This window comes from Oryctolagus cuniculus, chromosome 9, assembly GCF_051225735.1.
Source record: "Oryctolagus cuniculus isolate XC-2025 breed Fujian yellow rabbit chromosome 9, ASM5122573v1, whole genome shotgun sequence".
Lineage (NCBI taxonomy): Eukaryota > Metazoa > Chordata > Mammalia > Lagomorpha > Leporidae > Oryctolagus > Oryctolagus cuniculus.
In genome coordinates this window covers 86,100,600-86,125,652 of record NC_142875.1, presented here as the reverse complement: position 1 = coordinate 86,125,652, position 25,053 = coordinate 86,100,600, and the positions used below count along the sequence as shown (strand labels likewise).

General features: G+C 44.0%; 1 protein-coding gene across 11 annotated transcripts in view; it reads left to right on the top strand.

Annotated features, from left to right (window-relative positions):
• The window catches only part of PAN3 (poly(A) specific ribonuclease subunit PAN3), a 153,145-nt gene extending 137,452 nt beyond the window's left edge, over positions 1-15,693 (top strand). For all 11 annotated transcript variants that reach the window (XM_051834118.3, XM_008275215.5, XM_089304285.1 and 8 more), the window contains 2 exons: positions 4,381-4,519; positions 12,768-15,693. In XM_051834118.3, coding sequence (XP_051690078.1) covers positions 4,381-4,519; positions 12,768-12,908 — 280 coding nt within the window. In that variant the 3' untranslated portion in view covers positions 12,909-15,693. The remainder of the gene's footprint in view (positions 1-4,380; positions 4,520-12,767) is intronic.
• Positions 15,694-25,053: the final 9,360 nt, after the last annotated feature.

Below are 25,053 nucleotides of genomic sequence, written 5' to 3'. Positions count from 1 at the left end.
AAAAAAAAAAAAAAAAGGTTTGTGGTAGAAAATAGTGTCTCTTTTCTGCCTGACATCCCCAATCCTCACCGTTACCTCTGCCAGTATTTTAGTTTCTTACATATATTCTGAGAGTTATAAATACAACTATATATTCTTATCCCCTTTTAAATATATAGAAATGTTAAAGTATATGTAAGCTGTACACAGTATTCTCTTTTCTCCTAACAATATTTTCTAAAAATCTATTTAGATATGTTGAGGCTAGGTGAAGTAACACTCTAAATAGTTTACAGATACGACCTTATTCCTCCTAACAACCTATGATGGATGTTCTGTTATTATTCCCATTTAACAGAGAAATTGAGGCATAGAGGGGTTAAACAACTTGTCCCTGGTGTACATGAGCCAGGAATCTAACCTAGACAGTATGGTTCCAGAGTCCTGTGTTCTTAATCATCACACTAGATTTCTTCATATGTTATGGCTAGCTGATGGTCCATTCTATGGATATAGTAGGATTTATTTCCCCAGTTCCCAATGGATGGTCTTTTGCAATGTTTTCAGTCTGTTGCTCAAGATAAACACAGCTGCAAAGATTCTTATGCATTCTTAATTTTGTGCATGCCTAAAGATAGGCCTCTTTTGCTTACTAGTTCAGTGAATGTGTCACTATATTTTTAGAACTGGCACAGAAGGGTTTACCAAGTGCTTGTGTCAGAACATCTCACGGTCAACCTGATTGACGAGAAATTGAATTTTAGTGCAAATTTTGTTTTAAAAGACTGGTCATTTTTCTCCATGCAGATATTTAAATGTGTAGCTTAACTGATCAGAATTCTTTTATGTTTCTGCACTTTGAGTCATTGTTATAAAGGTCTTTTTGACTCCAAGATTATGAAGGAATTGTGGTTTCTTCTAGAATGTTTCTGGCTTCACTTTTCCATATTAAAATTTGTGATGTAACCAACAATTACACAGAGTTCAAAGTGTCGATCCAGCATTTTTTTCCCTCTAGAAGACTCCTTCGTACTCTGGTATTTATTAAATAGTTTAGCTTCACCCCCACTGACCTGAAGCTCTGCTCTTCCACATTGTCTTAACGAAGTTTTAAAAATCTAATAGTGTTGGTTCTTTCCCATTCCCATTTCATTTTGTGTTGTTTCACTGTTTTCCTAAAACTTTAATTTTCTGTGTAAATTCTAGAATTATTCTGTTTAGTTAAAAAAAAAACATTCAGTCTGATGGTATTTTTTATAAGGAAGAGAACTTATTTTATTAATAAACCTAAGGAGTGTTGTTGTTTTAGATGTTAAATCATCTTAACATCATGGTATATCATTATTTGTATTTAAGTTGTTCTTTAAGTAGTTTTAGCATCCTGAGTTTATTCTGAAGTGTTTGTCTTGTTGCTATTATATATGTGAACCCTGTTCCCCATTCTGCCTTGTTACTGCTTGTTTTTTGGTGTACATGAAAATTATTTAATTCTGCAATTTTTTTATCCTGACACCCTATTATTTGGATAACTTTTCACTAGATTCTCTTGGAATTCTCGGGTATATAATCTCATCTTCCAATAGTGATAGTCATATTTCTTTTTTTTTCTAATACTTAGACATTTCATTTCTCTTGAGTGACTATTAGCTAGTACTTAAAATACATAGTTAAGTAATAGTAAGGACAGGTGTATTTAGCGTTTGAAACTTCGCTCCATTGTCTTCAGAATGTCCAGACAGATTACAAACCATTGTCTTTCCAAATCCTTCCCTTCTCCCTTAGCTTTTGAGGTCTTGTCTTTGTTGCTGTAGTTTAAAAATACACAATGGAGTACTTTGGAGTTCATTTTTGATTCATAACAATGAACCAGCAGTTTGGTCTTTTCTATCTTGGAAACAAATCCTTCAATTCTGGGAAATGATCCTCACTGGTTACTTACTTACTTTTTTTTTTTTTTAATTGAAAGATTTTATTTATTTTAAAGATAGATTGACATGAAGAGACAGATCAACTGTCAATTAATCAATCTTCCATATGCCAGTTCACTCTTCAAGTGACTAAAATGGCCAGGCTGGGCCTGCCAAAGCCAGGACACAGATACTGTATCTGGGTCTCTGAAATGGTCTTCTTTGGTTCTTTAATAACTTCCTTTTCTGTTTAAATAATTAGTATAATTTATTTGAAAAACAGACTAACAGGAAGCGACAGACGTGTGTGCGTGCACACACACACACACACACACATACATCTTCCTTCCACTGGCACTCCCCAAATGGCTGCAATGGCTGGGCTGGGATGCTGGTGTTGCTGGCAGTGGCTTAACCTGCTGTGCCACACACTGGCCTGGCCTCCTCCTTTTCTGTTGAAATTCCCATTGTTCCTATTGTGTTTCTAATACTCTCTTCTGCTTCCTATTTCTTATCTTTTTGTTCTGATTTGTTAACTTTTGTGTAAAGTTAAAAGTTTTTTCTAATCTTCCCTTGAATTTTCAGATTTCTGCTCACATTTTCAATTTTCATGATCTGTTAAATTCTCTGGATGTTTGTTTTGTACTGTCTAATTCTTGTTTCTCAGAAGCTGTCAATGATAGGTTTTCTGGTGGTTTTGTTTTGCGGATGCAGGGAGATATTAAGCTTTACTCTCTTCCACACAGTATCTCATAGGAAACAAGAGTTTACTTGGCCTTGTTTTATCCTATTCTCTCTTCAAAAGATTTCTGATCCTTGGCCATCTACTCGTGCTAAAAATAAGGCGCTAAAAAGCTAATGAGAAGTTCTGTGTAGGGACAGAGTTTGCAGAACGTTGAGCTTTTCTGCGTGATGTGATTATGTGTGAGTTTTGTTTGGTTTTTGGCAGACTCCCTAATGTCTGCATTTGTCTGGATCTGGTCAGCATCGCTGAGGAAGCCCAGTAGCCAAGGGCTGGGAGTCCAGCAGGGGAGGTCCTTGCTGAATGGGATCTCCCCCTCCCCTGCTACTCCTCAGTTCCTCAGCTCCTACTTTGCCTGCCACCTTGAGGCTGGGGCTTCCGTGTTTCACTCTTGGTCGAAAGACCTTCAGATTTCTGCCAGGCAGAAGTGGAGGTGGAGTGTTGAGATTGTCCTTTTGTTGTGTGTGAAATCCTTCCTCAGTTCTGCTGTTTGCAGCCTTAGGCCAAACCTGTACCTCAGGACTATCTGAAGCACTGTGTTCCTGAGCCTCACCAATATGACTTAATTTTTGTGGGTCCCCCTTTCTAGCGCTTCCTACAACAATAGAGTTTACTTATGTTAGGTCTGCTAAGTGTGACCACTCACCTTTTTGCTTACTGCCTTCCAGATTTTCATAACTTGTCCAGTACTGTTGGCTTTTGATCTATTTGTTCTTGGATTTGCATCCTTTTTAAGGTACTTGCTTTAGAGAACAAAGATAACCTGCCATTTAGTTGAAGTCCCTCAGTGGCCTTTGCAGTGCATTCATGTTAAACCCTGTGCTGGGCACCCCCCAGGTTCCTGGACTGAAGACCCAGGTTTTTGACATGACGGGGGCTATGTAGTCTGGTCCCTGCCTCTAACTTCTCATCCTTGCTTCAAATCTGCCTTTTTTACATTTTTTTCTCCTCCCTTCCTCTTGCCTTCTCTTTGTTTTCTCTCTGTCCTCCTGTCTTGTCCCTACCCACTCGTCATCCTTCCCCTTGAATTTTCTTCTTTCCTTCTCTCTTCTCGCTGAGCCCCATCCAGACACACTGACCTTCCATCATGTTCTTGGGTCTAAGATGCATCCACGGGAAGCTTTTCCTCTGGAAAACCTTCCTTGTCTTCCCAGATGAACTCATGGTTTGTTCTGTGTCATTACCCTTTCTTTAATGCCAATATGTAAATTTGCATTACAGGTTTCCTTTGAATATTTAAATAACATCTATTTCCTTCCTAGACAGTAAGTTCCTGAGGTCACTGGAAACTAACTGTGGTCATCTCATTCTCCAGTTTGCTTTCAGATGGAATGGAAGGAAACCACACCTTTTTCTTCATTGGACGTTTTTCTGTTTTCTGTTTACTGGTGAAGTGGAAGACATCTCTCTCTCTGTCTCGTCTGGAGAGTAGAGAAAAGAGTGTTCTCTTAACTTCTAAGATACCTTAGGAGATTTTTTTATCCCCCCATTCTGTCTTACGATAGGGACTGCAGTAAGGACATATATAAAACAGGATTGCACAAGGGATGATTTCCTTGGGAATTAAGAGTTGGAATATGAAATTGATGTACCTTCATGTTTAGTGAGAGTGTTTTGTAAAAAACTACACAAACCTCTTAATTTCTTACTTAAATTGGGGAAAAAATTAAACTTGTTTTGAGTCCAGAAAACAAACACGTGGTCATGCAGTGTACAAACTGAGTTACTGAGGTAAAATATTGACTTCCTTAGGTTTCAGAAGGATCCTACCTGGTCAGAGACTGGAGACCGTTACCTGTTGAAACTCTTTAGGGATCATCTTTTTCATCAGGTGACAGAAGCGGGTGCTCCCTGGATTGACCTCAGTCACATCATTTCTTGTCTTAACAAGGTAACTTGTACGTGGACTTTAAAAGAAAAACAAAATTTATTGGAGCTAGTGTTGTGGCATAGCAGATTAAGCTGCTGCCTGCAACTCCAGCATCCCATATGAGTGCCAGTTCAAGTTCCAGCTTCTCCACTTCCTGTCCAGCTCCCTGTTAATGCACCTGGGAAAGCAGTGAAAGATGGCACAGGTGCTTGGGCCCCTTCCACCCAAGTGGGAGACCTGGATAAAGTTCCAGGCTCCTGGCATTGGCTTGGCCCAACCTCAACAGTTGCCATCATTTCAGGAAGAAACCAGAGGGTGGAAAAATCTTCTGTATCTTTCCCTCTCTCTAACTCTGCCTTCCAAATAATTAAATCTCTTTTTAAAAAAACATTTATTTTATTTGAAAAGCAGAAAAGAGAAGGAGGTAGAATGTTTCCATTGGCTGGTTCACTCCCCAGATGACAACAGCAGATCTGGGCCAGACTGGAGCCAGGAGTTTTATCCTGGTCTCCCACATGGTTGGCAGTGGCCCATGTGCTTGGGCCGCCTTCCACTACTTTGTCAGGCACGTTAGCAGGATGCTGGATGAGAAGTGGAGTAGGGAGGACTGTAACCAGCACTCTCAGTACCAGATGCTGACATTGCAAGTGGCAACTTAACTTTGCTGTGCCACAATGCCATCCCCTGTCTCTGGATTTCTAGATTATAATGCTATTTACAATTTGTAGAGTTGCATCTTTTACAAATACTCTGAGACTTAAAAAATTGGGATGTACTCTTATGATGGTCTGTTTTATTAACATTTTTCTAGGATAGAAGAGTTTTTAACACTGAATAATTTCAGAATTTTTTATTGTGATTAAGTGTCACAAAACAACTGCTTTTCTCCCTTTCTCTGTTGTATTTTACTTACACATTATTTTTTATATCAATGAAACATTTGAGTCAGAAAAAAAATTATTTTAGGTTAAATATTTTTTTAAAAATAGTTCTATGTCATTTATTGTATTGAGTGTTGTCAATTCATTTGTTTATAATAATAATAATAAAATGAAAGCACAATATTGTTAATATCATTAGTCCTTGCTATTATAAATGGTGAACTGAGTGATCTGATAGAGATACAGCAGATTTATTGGAATGATGAACTCTGTGTTTTTCAAAGCACTGAGAACAGATAGAATTTACAGAGGAAAGAAGGAATCCAATTTCCTTGAAAATTACACAGAATAACAGAATTTAAAACTAGTCTGCAGAAGTAAATCCTAGTCTTTGGCTAGGTTTATGTTTAAACCAGGGAAGGCAAACTGACCGGTGGCCAGATCCATTCTGCAGCCTGTTTTTGTATAGCCTGCAAGTAAAAGGATAGTGGGGAAAAGAAGCAGAATATATGTGACAGAGACTGTGTGGCTGAAACCTAAAACATTCACCTTTATAGAGAGCGTTGCTGACCCTTGGTCTAGACTGTCCGTAGGTGATGAGTACTACAGGGAAGAATACCTACATAACCTGGATTAAGACAACACAAAATTTTTGTGTATACCATTGAACTATTTCAGTATGATTTATATTTTCATTTTCCCTTAATTTCTCTTAAGGATAAAACATTTTCTTGAGGAACAGCCAGTGGAGAATAAATTAACAGATTTTGGAACATAGTATCCATAGCATGGAGAATTCAATGTTTAAAACCAGGTAGAACGGGGTGGGCATTGTGGCACAGTGGTCAGGCCACATCTTGCGATGCCCTCCTTCCATATCAGAGTGGCTGGATTCAACTCCCACCTCTGCTTCTGATCCAGCATTCCTGCTAATGTACCCTGGGAAGCAGCAGGTACTTGAGTCCCCGCCCTGGCTGTTCTGGGTGTTAGGGAAATGAACCAGTGAATAAAAGATCTGTCTCTCCACCTGTCCCCCCCACGATTTGTCTGTCTTTAAAATAAATAAATAAAAATTTTAAAGAGGGGCCAGCTCTGTGGCATAGTGGGATAAGCTTCCACCTGTGGCACCGGCATCCCACATGGGCACCAGTTCATGTCCTGGCTGCTCCTCTCCCAATCCAGCTCTCTGATAATGGCCTGGGAAAGCAGTGGAAGATGGCCCAAGCGCTCGGCTCCCTGCACCCACATGGGAGGCCCAAAAGAACCTTCTGGCAACAGATCAGCTCTGCTCCAGCTGTTGCAGCTATTTGGGGAGTGAACCAACAGATGGAAGACCTTTCTCTCTGTCCCTCTCTCTGTAACTCTTATCTTCCAGATAAATAAATAAACTTAAAAAAAGCTTAAAAAAGAACAGATAGAACTGCTATATAAACACTGACAACTAGAGCCTATGTAATAAGGCACAGATATCTTAACCCAAGATTATTTAATGAATATTAGGACAACTGAAAATTTACAGGAAATTCTATTACATATCCTATGGTAACCTAGTAGCAAATAAAATTTATCCCAAGTTTGAAGTGTGACAATTTTCTTAGTTTGTAAAAAGTATGATAAATTAAAAGGAAGGGAGATCATGTTAATTCTATAAAATTTAAGATTTCATAATAAGCTTATTTTGATGGAAATGATGAGAGAAATTAACCAACAAAATGATTTGAAAATTTGAGCCTTAAGTTTGTTTTAGATTTATTTCATTTATTTGCAAGGCAGTTAAAGAGAGGTCTTTCATCTGCAGGTTAACCCCTTTCCCCCAAAGGCTACAACAGCCAAGGCTGCGCTAGGCTGAAACCAGGAGCTTATTCAGATCTCCTGCATGAGTTCAGGGACTCAAGCACTTGGGTTGTCTTCTGCTGCTTTCCCAGGCACATCAGCAGGGAGCTGGATCAGAAGTGGAGTAGCCAGGACTTGAACCGGTACCCATATGGGATTCTGGTGTTGCAGGTGGTGGTTTAACCTGCTACACCACAGCAGTGGCCCCAAGCCTTAAGTTTTTTTTTTTTTTTCTTTTTTTTTTAACTTTTATTTAATGAATATAAATTTCCAAAGTACAGAATATGGATTACAATGGCTTCCCCCCCCCCCATAACGTCCCTCCCACCCGCAACCCTCCCCTTTCGCACTCCCTCTCCCCTTCCATTCACATCAAGATTCATTTTCGATTCTCTTTATATACAGAAGATCAGTTTAGCATACATTAAGTAAAGATTTCAACAGTTTGCTCCCACACAGAAACATAAAGTGAAAAATACTGTTTGAGTACTAGTTATAGCATTAAATCTCAATGTACAGCACACTAAGGACAAAGATCCTACATGAGGAGTAAGTGCACAGTGACATGGAGAAGAATTTCTAACAAATGAAATTGGTCACTTCTAGAAGTAAAATAGATTTTCGGTTATAGACAGGTGTAGTCCCAGGCTGCGTGCTCACTTGGTGAAGTGTAATGAGGGGATAACAAGGATCTCAGAGGGGGTAACAAGCGATAGGTAACCTTTATAACACCTCCTTCAAACAGGAGACTCTGCAGTGTTACACAAGAGCGCGCAGCACAAATCGTGATTTTTTTTTTTATTTAGTTAAAGATTTATTTATTTTTTTTTTTAATCTTTTATTTAATGAATATAAATTTCCAAAGTACGACTCATGGGTTACAATGGCTTCCCCCCCCATACCGTCCCTCCCACCCACAACCCTCCCCTTTCCCACTCCCTCTCCCCTTCCATTCACATCAAGATTCATTTTCGATTATCTTAATATACAGAAGATCAGCTTAGTATACCTTAAGTAAGGATTTCAACAGTTTGCTCCCACACAGAAACATAAAGTGAAAAATAATAGATGATTTTTTTTTAAATGATGATGAAATCAGATCATACCTATTGTCATGTTTAATCCCAGTGAGAGTCAAGTTGGGAATTGATAATTTCTTTTTTTTTTTTTTTTTTTTTTTTTTACAGAAGATCAGTTTAGTGTACATTAAGTAAAGATTTCAGTCGTTTGCACCCCCATAGAAACACAAAGTGAAATATACTGTTTGAGTACTCGTTATAGCATTAAGCCTCAGTGTACAGCACGTTAAGGACAGAGATCCTACATGAGGAGTAAGTGCACAGTGACTCCTGTTGTTGACTTTACCAATTGACACTCCTGTTTATGGCATCAGTAATCTCCCTATGCACCAGTTATGAGTTTCCAAGGCTATGGAAGCCCCTTGAGTTCTCCGACTCTTATCTTGTTTAGACACGGTCATAGTCAAAGTGGAGGTTCTCTCCTCCCTTCAGAGAAAGGCACCTCCCTCTTTGAAGACCTGTTCTTTCCACTGGGATCTCACTCACAGAGATCTTTTTGCCAGAGTGTCTTGCCAAGCCTTAAGTTTTAAACATACTTAAATGAATCAGTGGGCCAGCATTGTGGTTCATTGCTTCAATCCACCACTTGAAAAGCTGGCATCCCATATTGGAGTGCTGGTTCCAGTCCTGGCTGTTCTGCTTCCAGTCCAGCAACAGAGCTGATCTGTTGCCTCAGAAAGCACTGGAAGATGGCTCAGGTATACAAGGGTGCCTGCCACTCATATGGGAGACCAATATGGAATTCTGGGCTTCTGGGGAGTGAACCAGTGGGTGGAAGATCTCTTTGTCTTTCTGCCTCTCCTTTTCTGTCATTCTGGTTTTCAGATGAATAAAACAAATTTTTAAAAAGTGAGTCAAATTTTTAAAATACATTATTGAAAACTAACACAATGTGAAAACCAAGTTATTTAGGTGGACTAAGGATTAGTATGAATGCTGTATAAAGATTTCATTAAACTATTACTACCAAATCTCAACTGATGAGTAGGTAAAGATCACTGATTGGCACTCATACAATCAAAAATAAAGTAAATATATTAAAAAAGTTTAATTATATAATCAGTTGCAAGGCACTTGTTCCATATGAGTTTGTTGATAAATTGTTACAACTCATAAATCAATATTGCTTTATCATTATCCTTTGGAAAATAGTTAGCTATATGTATCAAATTACAAAGTCACTCATACTTTACACTTTGCTTATACTTTTAAATATTTCACCTAGGAGATTTCTGTCCTTTCTTTTTCTTTTTTTTTTTTCACCTAAGGAAAAAAAAATCTAAAACTTCCACAGAATAAGAAAATCAGATTTTCATTGCAGAATAATCATTTTACTAAAAAATTGGAACCCAGGCCAGTGCTGTGGCTTACTAGGGTAATCCTCCGCCTGCGGCGCCGGCACACCGGGTTCTAGTCCCGATTGGGGCACCAGATTCTGTCCTGGTTGCTCCTCTTCCAGTCCAGCTCTCTGCTGTGGCCCAGGAGTGCAGTGGAGGATGGCCCAAGTGCTTGGGCCCTTCACCCACATGGGAGACCAGGAGAAGCACCTGGCTCCTGGCTTCGGATCAGCGCAGCACACTGGCCTCAACATGTCGGCCGTAGCGGCCATTTTGGGGGGTGAACCAACGGAAAGAAGACCTTTCTCTCTGTCTCTCTCTCTCACTGTCTAACTCTGCCTGTCCAAAAAAAAAAGGGGGGGGGGGCGCTGATGGGGGCCAGGGAGCCAGAGTGAGTTCCTGAGAGGAGGCAGCTCCTTGTTGATTGTGCCCAGGGCACTGATGAGACTTCTCCAGAGCCACAGGATACCTGGTAGAGCTGCACTGAAATCTGAGCTTGTAACTGCAGAGATGATCTTCGTTCAGAAGATGGAAATCAGGAACACGATGTGGAACTCTGTTACCGTGGTTTACATTCAGCATCCTACTTAATGATCTGAAAGAACGTATGAACTCTGTTCATCTCATCAACCTAACAGGAAATTGAGGGCTAGAGAAATGAGATGGCTAATGTGAGCTGGACCTTGGCCTTGGGACCAGAACTGCATGAGTCGAGACTTCTGTTCTTTTTGCTTCACCATGTTGTGCCTCTGAGAGGAAGCAGAATCTTAAGATGAAATTAGAGAAAATGTCTTTATAACCACATGAACAAGGTTTTTTTTTAAAAAGGTGATGAATGAGGCTAGGACATTTGGTTACTCAGAATGGAGGAGATAAATGCAATGTCCATAGCCTTCATGTTTAGCTTTCTGACGCCTGGAAAAGGAACCTTGAGGTCAGGTGGGGCAGCCTCACTCTCATTAGGTGGTTGGGGTTCAGGCAGGGCTAGAGAAAGAGTGGGTGCTTAAATGATGGCAGCTCAGGAAAAGTGGAATCCACTCCTCTTTTTTTTTTTTTTAAGATTTATTTTATTTATTTGAAAGATAGTTACATAGAGAGAGGTCTTCGATCCGATGGTTTACTCCCTAGAAGCCGGAGCTGCGCCAGGAGCCAGGAGCTTCTTCCAGGTCTCCCACGTGGGTGCGGGGGCCCAAGGACTCAGGCCATCTTCTACTGCTTTCCCAGGCCATAGCAGAGAGCTGGGTTGGAAGAGGAGCAGCCGGGACTAGAACCAGCACCCATATGGGATGTTGGCGCTTCAGGCCAGGGTGTCATCCCGCTGTGCCACAGCGCCGGCCCTGAATCCACTCATCTCTATGTGAACCAAGTATCAGGAGGGGCTGAAGATCTTTTTAAGACACTGTGTCACTTCTAAGGAGAACATTTTCTGGTCTGGATAGTGTACAGATAATAGAGGGTTGATGACACTGAGAGAGGTCAATGGCTCTCTTTATCTGTGTCAGCCAAATTTGGTAATATTTCAGAAACTTGGCAGTAAAATTCTATATGATATAAAAAAAAAAAGATCTTTGTTCAGAAAGAGTGTAAGAGAGAAAGAAGAGAGACATATCTTCCATTCATTGCTTCACTCCCCAGATGACCACAGTGGTCAGTGCTGGTCCAGGTAGAAGCCAGGAGCTTCACCTTGGTCTCATAAGTGGGTAGTGCGGGCCCAAACAATTGGACCTATTTCTGCTGCTTTTTCCAGGCCATTAGTAGGGAACTGAATCGGAAGTGGACCAGCCGGGACACAAACTAGTGTCCATGTGGGGTGCCAGCTTTGCAGGAGATAGCTTTACCCACTACACCACACCACCAGCCCCAGTGTTAGGGTTTTTGCTAATTATCTTGTGGGAAAAGATGCCTAAAGTCAAAACAAGCCAGAAAGCTCCTCCAGATGGCTGGGAGTTGATCGAGTCAGCACTGGATGAATTAGATCAAAAGATGAGAGAAGAGGGCCTGCCTTGTGTTGCAGCAGGTCTAGCCTCTGCATGCATTGCTGGCATCCAATATGGGCATTGGTTCAGGTCCCTGCTGCTCCACTTCTGACCCTGCTGATGCACTTGGGAAAGCAGCAGCAGAAGACCCAAGCGCTTGGGCCCCTGCTACCCACATGGGAGACCCAGATAGAGTTCTAAGCTTTGGCCTGGCCCAGAACCAACTGTTGCTGTCATGTGGGGAGTGAACCAGCAGATGGAAGATCCTCTCTGCCCTCCCTGCCTCCCCAACCTGATAACTACCTTTCAAGTAAAACAAGAATTAAAAAAAAAAAAAAAAAAAGAAAAAAAAAAGCTGAAATGGAACCTCTGAAATAGGAAGGTAGAATCAGAATCTCTGTGGCATGCTTCAGTATCCACCCCCAGAAAACCTGCTACATCTTTGACCTCTTTCACAATCAGAAAGCCATAAAACAGACAACTATATGAATACTGTAGTAAAGGCTAGGTGGACAAATTCCTGATGGCAAGGTGGAAGAAGCAAGGCTGTGAGAACTCATGTTGCCTGTGGTGCGTTCAGACATAGGACACCAATTTGGGGACAGACTGCACTTGCTGGGTTCCAAAAAGCAAGCTGGGGCCCAGGAGGCCGTGTCATTGAGTGCACACACTGTGGCTCCCACCGCTCTTGTGGCTGAGGCTTCCAGACTGTCTCCTCACTACCTTGGACGGGCGCTTGGAGCTCTGCCTCTCACGCCACCCACTTTGCTGGGAGCAGCTCTCACTCCAGAGCAGTGCCCCTGGTCCGAGGTGGAGCAAGGCCTCTGCAGGGGAAGGCCTTGGTGTTCATCAGCTGTGATATATAAAAATAAAACCTTTAAACCTTAAACGGGGCCGGGGGGGGGGGGAATACTGGAGGAATAAGTACAGAATATCAAATGGAATGCAGTAATATAAACAATACATTCATAAGGTAGAATTATAAAGTGTTTAAAAACATATGATTTGGAAATTGTGTGCATACTGACTAGTGGTATAAGTATTATGGATACTTTAAAGGATAATAAGACATAACATATCATTTATCATTGTTGGAAATGTCCTAAAATAGATTCTGTTCCATGTTGTAAGCACTTGCTATTTTGTGTGTCTGTCTGTTTCAGCTGGATGCTGGTGTGCCAGAAAAAATCAGCCTGATTTCCAGAGACGAGAAGAGTGTACTCGTGGTGACATACAGTGACTTGAAGCGCTGCTTCGAAAATACTTTTCAAGAACTGATTGCAGCTGCGAATGGTCAGTTGTAGTATTTGCTAAAAAAGCACGCAGGACATGGCCGAGGAATCTAATAGCGAATTGCACTACAGCTGAACAGTTTTCATCATCTCATTTCACATTTGGGAAACAAACAGGAGATGAGCAAAGCTGCTTGCACTTCAGTCAGGTACACTGTTACTTGAAAGGAAGAATGTTTCATTTATCCAAGAGCTCTGGCTGCCGTTGGAGGCTATATCTGTGAAGAATTTATTTTAAATTCAGGAGCACCATCAGGTGAATGATGTTCCTACTTTTGGTTTTTCCACTTGTATATGCACTAATTTTAATTTTTTAAAGACTTTTTTCTGATCTTTGAACTTTTGCCACATTGTATACTTATTAAGGGAAACTATTTGCAAGGACATTTGGGGAAGCAATGCTGGGCAGCCTTTTTTGCCATTGAGGGTTGCTGAGTTTGCTCTTTTGGGGATAGGTTGCCATGAATAACATAATGGACCAGGTAAATAATTGCATAGAAGTGCAGGATAGTGCATAACTCTTGTAAGAGTATTGTATGCAAGCTCTAAATGCCACCCACTGTTAGTTCAAATTGAGATTTTTTTTTTTAAGAACACTCAGAGAAATATCAGTGAATGGTTGGATATGAATTCCTGTTAGTTGATTTCAGTTTTCTTCTGAATAAGGACTAAATAAAGAGTACCTGAAGGAGCATGGATAGCTCTTTGCTGCAGATGCAACCAGAGCCTTTTTTAAAAAAAGGTGTTTGCCTGCTTACACTTATGCAATTTTTTAAATAGAAATTAAGAAATTGTGTTAAAGACCTAAAGTTCAGGAGCATTAATACTTTAGGTTATTTCCAGTCTGCCTTTTTTTTTTTTTTTTTTTTTTTTTTTTGTATAAAGTTCTATTCTTTGAACTACAGCTTTATTATGGTACTTTACACTGGATACAGACTCAGAGACACTGTTTGGAAGATGAACTAACACAGCAGTGGTCTGGCATCAAGAGCTTTCTGATGTTGTACAGCCTGACTCTGGAGGGATAACGATCTGCTGTGCCTTTGCAGTCACTGCTTAGCCCAAAGTAATAGTACTTTTGATAAAACTCACTCAGTGGGATATTCCTGAATAAGTCCATCTCAAAAGTTTGGAATTTTCCTCCTCTTAACTTTCTTAATATTTGGACATGCAACTGTCACCAAACTTGGGTATTCGTGGAATTTTTAGTTAATGAAATACCTATACTTTGATACTGAAGACTGCCAAATATATAGGAATTTTCTTTCTTAAAAAAAAAAACAAAATGAAGACTGTATCTCCTTTCCCAGCACTGAATGTTTCACTAGCACTGGGTGCTCACCGTGCAACTATGAAGAACATGTGGAAACTCAGAAGGTTAGGACAGACTCCCAAGCACTTGCAACTGATGTTACTGTCTTCAATTTTAATAATTACACATATTTGTATGTTTCAGAGAAGTTTTTAATATTTCTCTGTCCACTTTTTATAAGCTTTAACATGATTTTCTCTGCCTTGAGATTTGCATCAAGAAAAAGCACCTCTCTTCACCTGAAAGCTTTGAAGACCAGAGATACGCTTTACACATGATAACAAATGAGGCCACATTCGGTAGCATCAGTTGTTGAGTTAAAAAGAAAATCAATTATTGCATTTGATCTGGATGGATTTTTAAAGAACATAATGTTCAACATTGAAAGGATAATTAACATTTGCCACCATAATGTTCTTTTTTATGTAAAAGGAACAAGAACTTGGAGACATTAACATGCAAAAGTCTTTTATCATTAGCTCATGTATTTGAGAAGAGCAGCTGTCTTTTTATATGTTTTTTGACAAATCATATTGTAATTCTTTTGTACAAAAAAGAACTACTTGTATTCTAGAAGAAATATGAAATGCTTAATTTATAAGCGGGCTGGAGATTTTTTTCCAATATTGTTTTCTTTGAAAATGAAAGGGGATCATCTATTTTAGTTTTAGGGTCTGGGAACTTTTTGAAATTTAATTTGTGGACCAATGTTTTGTGAAAGCTAAAGAAGGGCAGGGGTAAAACAGGGCTTGAACTTTCCATTCTGTGTAGACCAGCACACTCCCCTCTGCAAAGGCAGGGTCACATCACAAACCCAAGAATGTTTGCGTCGTCAATGCTAGTTGGCTTCAGCCCCTATGACCTCAGGACTCGGTTTGACTATAAAAGGTAGACAGCTGATATGTTTTCATGAGTAAATACTGTCAGCCAGAAAACAGTGGGTGTCAGGTAATGCATTTTTTTCTTTTAGCTTTGTTTTATATTTATTTTTCAGTTAGTTTTTATTGGGGATGGTTTTCAAAAGAACTCTCAGTTCTGCTTAGGTGTTTTTGGGGGAGTCCTCTTTTCTTCCATAGTGTAATTCCATTTAAGAGGTTGTCTAAAAGTTAGTCTTTTTAACTCATTGGAAGATTTTAATACCCGAGAGCAGTCAAATTAAGAATATAAACTTCCCATACTTCCCTGTTACAACAGGTACAAAGCACAGAAGAGACAACCTTGAAATCATGCAATGTTGGTCATTTCAATTTTTTGTACCTATTTTAAATTCTGTTAGCATATTTACTTCATTGTAAATATTTTCGAGGGTACCTTTGTAGTTCACATTTGACTTTGGTTCTGTGATTTGGATGTCAACAGCTTCCCTGAAAAGCACCAGTATGTTAAGTTCTCATGTCATGATCCCAGTATGTGTTACTCATCTTTAATCCTGTTTTCAGTCTCTATGTGTACAGCAGTATTTTTAATAAAGAATTACAGAGATAAGTTTGTCCTTTTTTTTTTGGCTCCAATTCATGTAACAAGATGATGCTTACCTTATGATTCGGTTTGAAAAGATTGTTTTGTATATATTTTGGAGGAATTTTCATCTTTGGATGAGGTGGTAGCAGATTTATTCATTATCAGACATTTCTTAAATGCCTGCCTACAGTATCTTTGTTCTCAGCCCTCAGACTACAGATGTGTGGACCGGCATTTATAAAGTGTAGTTACCCGCACATTTGAATATCATCATGGCTTAGAGTAATTGAGAGAAGAAATAGGAACTAGTAGGTAGCTGAGCTTTGATTCAGCATTTAATTTGCCATAGAGGTGAGGGATGTCCCACCTCACCTGCAGGTTTCCAGAAACTCGCAGGCTAGAAGGGTAGATATAGAAAATATGACAAAATAGAAATGTTTTATTTGAACCTGAGTAGTGCATGCTTATTTTTGCTTCTGCACATTTGAAATAAAATGGTAACAACCACAGCATAGAGACAGGAATGGACATGAGACACAGGTGAAGAGTAAGCAGAAAGGAAGGAGGGATTGTCTGAGCAGCAGGACGGGGAAGTCCTCCTGGAAGGACGCACTGGAGGGGAGAGCACAGGAGAGCAGGGGGCTCTTGTGTAGGACACCCAGAGGGGTCTTCAGATTCGGATGGAGATGGAAGTGATCACTACAGGTTTGGAAGACAAAAAGGAGATTGTGAGGCCTTGGATGAGGTTACTTGGAGATCTTTTAGCTTGAAATGTCTTGGAGGGGTTGGGGGCAGGCATTTGGTAGAGTACTTAAGATGCCATTTGGGAGGCTGGCACTGTGGTGCAGTAGGCAAAGCCTCTGCCTGTGACACCAGCATCCCATATGGATGCTGGTTCACATCTCAGCTGTTCCACTTCCAATCCAGCACTCTGCTGTGGCCTGGGAAAGCAGCAGACGACGGCCCAAGTCCTTGGTCCCCTGTACCCAAGTGGGAGACCCGGCAGAAGCTCCTGGCTCCTGGCTTCAGATTGGCTCAGCTCTGGCAGTTGCAGCCATTTGGGGAGTGAACCAACAGATGGAAGACCTTTGTCTCTCCTTCTCTTTGTAACTCTGCCTCTCAAAGAAATGAAATTTATTAAAAGAAAAAGATGCCATTTAGGATGCCTGCTTCCCATATCAGTGCCTGGGTTTGAGTGCTGGTTCTGCTTCCAGTTCTGCCATCCTGCTAATGCTCACCCTAGGAGACCGCAGGTGTGATGGCTCAAGTAGTTGTCTCACTGCCATCCACGTGGAAGAAACTTCCGGCTTTGATGTGGCCTGGCCTTGACTGCCGTGGGCATTGGGAGCACTTGCACGCATGTGCTCACTTGCTCTCTGCCTTTCGATAAATAAAATTTGTAAAACAAAGAATTTCTTAGGGGAAAACATGAAAAATATAAAGCTAAGCCAGTATTATATTTGGTGTGCTCTGGCACGTGGAACTGTGGTTTGAATGGTCCAAGTGAGATTTTTGCTCCGCATTGATGAAGTACACAGGAGCACCCTGTGTTTAAGCTACAGGCAGAGGGAGAGGAAAGAGGGTTTAGAGACCCATGGCTTTTACAGTGTGTTTAGAATGTATGCCATGTGGTTCAGAAACCCACTGGCTAGAACAAGACCGCCTGAAATGGAATACGAACTACACGTGGAGCTCTGGATTCTTGGCTAACCCACTCACGACCTCAGTGCCACAGCTGAGTGAATTGGGATTCACTCAGTATTTACTGAATGCGTATTTTGTGCCAGCTGTTGTTCCAGGAACCAAGGGAAAAATTATGACCCCAGCAGACAATTTTCTGCTGTCCAGAGTTTTCCTTATAGCAGAGACACGACAGTGCAGTTGATCCCCCGTATCCATGGATTCAAACAACTGTGGGTCGTAAATGAATGCATCTGTACTGAACATGTCAGATTTTTTTCTGGTCACTATTCCCTGGGGTAGCGAGCAGTTTTTCTGCCAAGGGCCATCTGGATACTTAAAACATCATTCACAAACCATACAAATTAGCAACTTAAAAATTAGCCTGCTGGGGCCAATGCTATGGCATAGCAGGTAAAGCTGCCATCTGATATGGGCACCGACTGGTTTGAGTCCTGGCTGCTCCGCTTCCCATCCAGCTCCCTGCTAATGCACCTGGGAAAGGCAGTGGAAGATGGCCCAAGTGCTTGGGTCTGCCACCCATGGAGAACTGGAGGCAGGTCCTGGCTTCAGATAGACCCAGCTCCGGCCGGTGCAGCCATTTGGGGAGTGAACCAGTGGATGGAAGATAGCTCTCTTGTCTCCCCCTACCCCCCAACTCTACCTTTCAAATAAAAGAATAGCTTGCTGTATTTACTCTGCAGTTGCCTTGGCAGGGCCAGAACAAATGATTTTGTAGACCTCATACAGCCCACTGGCCAGATGTCCCCCACCCCTGCAAAAATCCAGCGTAGTGATTACTTACATAACATTTACATTGCTAGGTAGTAGAAGTAATCTAGAGATGATTTAAAGTACGTGAGGCTGGGGCCGGCCCTGTGGCGTAGCAAGTAAAGATGCCAGCTACAGTGCTAGCATCCCATACTGGCACCAGTTCTAGTCCTGGCTGCTCCACTTCCGATCCAGCTCTCTGTTCTGGCCTGGGAAAGCAGTGGAAGGTGGCCCGAGTCCTTGGGCCCCTGTACCCACTTGGGAGACCTGGAGGAGGCTCCTGGCTCCTGGCTTCAGATCAGCCCAGCTCTGGCTGTTGCAGGTACTTGGGGAGTGAACCAGTGGATGGAAGACCTCTCTCCCTCTCTCTGCCTCTGCCTTTCAAATAAATAAATCTTTTTTTTTTTTTTAAATGAAGTATATGGGGCCGGAGTATGCAAAGGCTCTATGCAAATGCCATGCCCTCTTAAGTGAAGGGACTTGGCCATCCAAGGGTTTTGGCGTTGGTGGAGTGGTGGTCCAGGAACCACTCCTGCCAATATACCAGGGGGTGGCTGTGTGTAAGAAAACAGTGATGGATACAAGAAGAAAGCCATGCAAGACAAAGGGTGTTGGGTAGGATTGCCAGTTTGTGCAAATGAAGAATATAGAATACCCAGTTGAATTTTCATTTCAGATAAACAGCTGATAATTTTTATAGTATAGCTGTGTCAAGTACTACGTTGAGACAGACATGTACTAGAGAATCCCCCATTGTCTGCTATTCACGTGCACCTGGCTGTCCTGTGTTTCATCTTGCAGCTCTAGATGGGAGTGGTGGTGCGATGATTCCAAGTGAGGTAATCTCACTAGGAGGCCTCAGTGAGAAGCTGATGGGTGAACAAGGACTTGCAAGAGAACAAACCAGCCATGCAAATAGCTGAGGAAATGCACCAGGAGCATCTAAGGAGTGGCAGGGGGGTCGGTGCAGCTAAAGCAGGGTTAAGGAGGAAGGGAAACCGGAAAGGTGGGGAAGAGGTGGTGTCTGGTGAACCACTTATAAAGCGTTCACTCTCAACTGGGGAACTGCAGGGGGGGTTGAACAAAATGGCTCCATGTTCCATCACTTGACAAGGGTCACCCTGGCCACTACTGTGTTAAGAATGGACCGGGAACAGGAGGTGAGCATCAGCTATGGGAGAAAGCACCCCACGTAAAAGATGCGGGATTAGACTAGGGTGGTGGCAGCTGAGGAAGTGCAAAGTGATTGAATTCTGAGTCTGTTTTAAAAGCAGACCCAACAGGAGGAGGCGTCCTGTTGGATTTGTTCGATGTGGAGTAAGAAAGGAAGGGAGAAGTCAAGAGTGACTTTAGGATTTTGGCTTGTCGCGTGCAGGATGAAGGGCTCTGCCGAGTTGAGAGACGCTTAGGCAAGAAGGGCTTTGCAAGGCAGTGGGAAAGACCACTGGGAGTTTGGTGCCCATTACATTTGAAATGTTTAGTACACATTTATTCTGCTAATGTATTGTTTCACAGCAAATGGCTGAAACCTAATGGCATAAAACATGCATTTTATTCTGCTCAGAGATTCTGTGGGTCCGGAACTTGGATAGGGCACCAGCAGGGATGGCTTGATCGACCCCATTGTGTTTGGGACTTCAGGAAGGAAAATTTCAGTAGCTGGGGGCTGGACTAAGGGGGGGACTGTCCGAGGAACACCTGCACATGTCTGTCCTCTATCTGCCATGTGGCTCCGCCTTCTCTGGGCATGGCAGCTGGCTCCCTGGGAAGAGCTTTTGGAGGGGAGTGCACCGTGATGCTCAGGGAGAAAGGGCGTGGTGTTCTCTGACCTGGCTTCCAAGTTAGGCAATGTCACTTCTGAATTCTGCCATTTCCAAGTGAGTCATAGAGTCAGTTCTGCCCTTGGGGGAAGAAGATTCGAAGGGAGAGTGGCAAGAGCGTGTTGCTAAACAGGTGGGACAGGACATACTATGTTGAACAAGAGTCGGCCACAGCAGCCAGGGAGGGATGTCAGTGTAGCGAGGTCTGTCCTGTACCTGAAAGTCATTATCGCATAGGTGCTATTGAAAGCCCTGACATCGGCTGAGAAGAGAGGAGTTCCGGGGCAGAGCCCCGAGGTAACTGGAGCACTGCTCAAAGGCAAGGGAACAGAGGCAGAGACAAGCAGAAGAGACAGGAGCCAGCGAGATGGGAAGAACAAAGGTGCTGGATGTCGGGTAAGACCGGGCCTGAGAAGTGAGCGTTAGGGTTAGCAGTAGTGGGGTCGCTGTGATCATCTGAAACGGTTTCTGTGAGTGTGAGTGTGAAAGCTCTGAGCGAGTGTAAGGTGACTGGGAGGAGAGCAGTGGAAGCAGATAGTGTAACTGACCCATCCAGGGAGGTTTGCTCTGAAGGGGGATGCAGAAAATGGGGTAGGGGCTGGCAAGGGAAATGAGGGGATTTTTGTTTTTTAAGACGTGAGAGAGAACAGCATGTTTGTACTATCCAGTGGAAAGGGGGAAAAACCGCTGGGAGGGAGGCAGTGGTGACTTGCTGGAGCAGTGTCTTGGAGCTGGTGAGGCCCAGGGGTCAGGTGCACTGGCCTGGGCTTTGGGTTGGCTGTGTGGAAGGGAAGCCATAGCATCCGAGCAGAGGTGCCGGCGGCTGTGAGGGTGGGAGTAAGCACTCACTAGGCAGCGGCGCTGAGTCCAGATATCAACCTACAGAATAGCATTTGTTCATTTGAGTCTTCCTAATGAGGCTGTGTGGGTTTTTTGTTTTTGTTTTTATAAATTAAAGTGGAAACAGGAAAGATAATGCCAACAGCCCGTAACTTAATGATTTTTGAGCTTCACAATGGTGCAAAAAAGGATCTGCCTTTAGTGGAAACTCTGCTTCAGGTTTTGAATTTTGGTCTTTTCTGGCTGGCGCTGTGTGCTCCGATTCTCTCTCGGGTGCTGGGCAGCGGCAGCAGCCACGTCTCTCAGACAGCCCTGCAGTCAGGCGGGCACACAACCCACGCCCTGCAGTGAGCTCTTCCCAAACCAGGATGGTGCTGAGTTGGGTGTAGTAAGCACCCTTTTGCCTTATGGTGTTTTAAACTGACAATGATTTACTGCAATGTAATCACGTAAGTCGAGGCGCATGTCTGAAATAAAGCTGAATGAATATAGTTTGAGATTAAGCAGTTTTTTTTTTTTTTTTGACAGAGTTAGAGAGAGACAGAAAGAAAGGTCTTCCTTTTCTGTTGGTTCACTCCCCAAAATGGCCATTATGGCCAGCGCACTGTGGCGGGCGCACTGCACCAATCCGAAGCCAGGAGCCAGGTACTTATCCTGGTCTCCCATGGGGTGCAGGGCACAAGCACTTGGGCCATCCTCCACTGCACTCCGGGCTACAGCAGAGAGCTGGCCTGGAAGAGGGGCAACCGGGACAGAATGCGGCGCCCCAACTGGGACTAGAGCCCGGGGTGCCAGCGGAGGTGGCAGGATTAGCCAAGTGAGCCACAGCGCCAGCCAAGCAGTTCTTTTAAAATGGTCCCCACCCACCCCCACCCACCGTGGGAAGTTGTGGTAGTAGACAGAAGGGCTTTTTCCTTCTTTTTTTTTAAAATTTATTTATTTGAAAAGGAGAACTACACAGAGAGAGATCTGTGTATGTACTGGTTCACTCTGCAAATGGTGGCAGCAGCCATGCCTGGGCTAAAGACAGGAGCCCGGAACTCCATCCAGGACTCCTACATGGGTGCAGGGGCCCAAGTACTTGGGCCGTCTTCCACTGCTTTCCCAGGTGCATTAGCAGGGAGCTGGATGGGAAGCAGAGCAGCCAAGACTCTAACTGGCGTCCATAGGGATGCCAGCGCTGCAGGCCAGGACTTTAACCCTCTGTGCCATGATGCTCTCACCTGATTCTCCTTATTGCCGTGTGTGTGTGTGTGTGTGTGTGTCTGAAGATTAGCACACAGAGCTGAAGTAGAGCAAGATGGTAGCCGGGTAGGATGCTCCACGGATGGTCTCCCCACAGAGATGCCGGTCTGGGCAGCTTTTCACTCACAATCCACCTTTCCACCTTTGCAAGCGCTGGGGCAGCCAGGTGAGACACAGCACCTGATTTCGTGCAGTAATAGGAAAAGACCCAGTGAAGAAGGCAGAAAGGAAATAATTGCCTGTGTCACCCCTCCCTCAACCCCAAGCAGCAAAGTGTATATAAAGTGTGTGTGTGTGTATATATATATATATGTGTATATATATATGTATACATATATATATGGGGGGCTCCCATTTGGGGGTGACAGAGGGGATCTTTTTTTTGACAGGCAGAGTGGACAGTGAGAGAGAGAGACAGAGAGAAAGGTCTTCCTTTGCCGTTGGGTCACCCTCCAATGGCCGCCGCTGCCGGCGCGCTGTGGCCGGCGCACAGCGCTGATCCGATGGCAGAAGCCAGGTACTTATCCTGGTCTCCCATGGGGTGCAGGGCCCAAGCACTTGGGCCATCCTCCACTGCACTCCCTGGCCACAGCAGAGAGTTGGCCTGGAAGAGGGGCAACCAGGACAGAATCCGGTGCCCTGACCGGGACTAGAACCCGGTGTGCCGGCGCCGCAAGGTGGAGGATTATTAGCCTAGTGAGCCGTGGCGCCGGCCAGAGGGGATTTTTTTAAAGACTTATTTGTTTCAAAGTCAGAGTTACACGGGGGGTGGGGGTGGTCTTCCATCCACTGGTTCACTCTCCAATTGGCCACAATGGCCAGAGCTTCTCTGATCCAAAGCCAGGAGCCAGGAGCTTCATCCGGGTCTCCCATGCGGGTTCAGGGGCCCAAGGAGTTGGACCATTTTTTACTGCTTTCCCAGGCTACAGCAGAGAGCTGGATCAGAAGTGGAGCAGCCGGGTCTCAAACCGGCAGCCATATGGGATGCCAGTGCTTCAGGCCAGGGTGTTAATTCGCTGTGGCACAGCACCGGCTGGGAGAGAGGGGATTAAATGAAGTCTTCTGGGCAGATCCCCATGGCCCCTGCCCCAACCAGGAACCCAAGACTGAGTGCCTGCAACCAGCTTAGCCAGGTGACCAGGAGACAACTTCCAGAACCCCTGCCCCAGTCTTAGGCAGCACAGCCCCGATGGTGACTCCGCTGCTGGAGGGTGGACTGGGCATTGCAGAACATGGAGATACGCAATGGCCCTGTAAATATGGGATCTAAGCACATGGCACTGCTGTTCTCTCAACCCGAACCAAGACAGATGTGATTGAAGGCTAAGCAAGAAGCCTCCAGCAGTCCCCACTCATGCCACAGATCCCGGGGCACTTAGCACTGGAGAGCCCTGTGTGCTTGGGGAGCTGCTGTTTACTACACTGCTGCAAGGCCCTGGTGGTGAGTGAGCCACCATTGTGCCCCCTTCTACCCAGGCTCTGGCTGCATGAAGTCATTTTGTGATACCCACCACGCCCACCCGGGAGCCCACGAGACAGTTGGATAGCTGCTTCTGGAAGCTCCACAGACCAGCCCTGTGAACTGGCCAGGAGGCCCTGCCCGCCTGCCTGTGCCTCTGGGAAGAACCTGGACAGCACACTCAGTGGCTCATCCCACAGAGGCCCTGGGGGCAGCTTCACCATGCCTGTCCTCCTGCCACCGCAGAAGCAGGCAGGTAGCCTGTGCACATAGGCTTGGCCCCAGGGAGTAGCAGGGCAGCCCAGCCCGCACTCCTGCTGTCTCATAAAGACCCAGGTGCACTACCCTTGGCCCAGTAAGCAGCCAAGGAGGTTTTCTTGAATGGCTTAGCCCCCTGAGGCTCCCAGGAATCAAGAGGCTCACCCCGGAAACAGTTCAACAGCCTGCTCTCAGCATCTTGACCCACTGAGGCCATGAGAAGCTGAGGTTATGCCCTGCCCACCCACCTCCAGCCCTGGGAAGCATCTGGAGGCCCCACAGAGTCACCTGGTAGCCCTCACACATGAGCGGCACCCCCATCTCACTACCAGGCGTACTGTGCCACACCTCCCTGGACCCATAGGGGTGCTCCTGCCCTCCCATAACCTGTAGAAAGCGATGGGCACCTCACACTTGCAGCCAGGTGTCCTGCACCCAGGCCCGAGGGAGCTGAATCTCAGCTAGCGGTGCAATCTTCCAAATCCTGCAGCCTCAGCTGCGGAGACACCCACAGACACCAGCAGTGCCGACTGCAGCTGAAGAGGCTGCACAGCCACTACACCAAAGCAGCCACCTGGAACCAAAGCCAGTGCAAGAATCCAACCAGCGCCCTGGGACACATCGCGCAGCAGAAGAGTCGCTTGCTCCAGGGGCCAGCATTGTGGTGCAGCGGGTTAAGCCGCCGCCTGCAATGCCAGCATCCCACATGAGCACAGGTTCAAGTCCTGGCTGCTCCACTTCTGAGCCAGCTCCCTGCTAATGCTCCTGGGAAAGCAGTAGAGGATGGTCCAAGTACGTGGACCCCTGCCACCCACGTGGGAGACTTGGATGTTGCTCCTAGCTCCTGGCTTTGGGTCAGCTCAGCCTTTGCAGTTGCAACCATATGGGGAGTGAACAGCAGATGGAAGATTCTTTCTCTGTCTCTCTCTCTCATCTCTCACCCCTTCTCTCTGTAATTTTGCCTCTCAAATAAATAAATAAATCTTTTATAAAAAAGCTAAAAGAGAATCTTTGATATTCTTATAACAAATGACAAATGTTTAAGGTGATAGGCATACTAACAACTCCCATTTGATCATTTCACGTTGTGCGCATGTCTGGAAGTATGACAGTATGCATCCTAAATATGTACGATTATGTGTCAATCAGAAAAACTCTGCATAAAAAGGACAACATACATTCACATACACTGCCTACGGGGGACTTCAAGAAGTTCATGGACAATGAAATCAAAAGATTATTTTGGTGCAAAAAGTTTTTTTCTATTTTTTATTTTTGACAGGCAGAATGCACAGTGAGAGAGAGAGACAG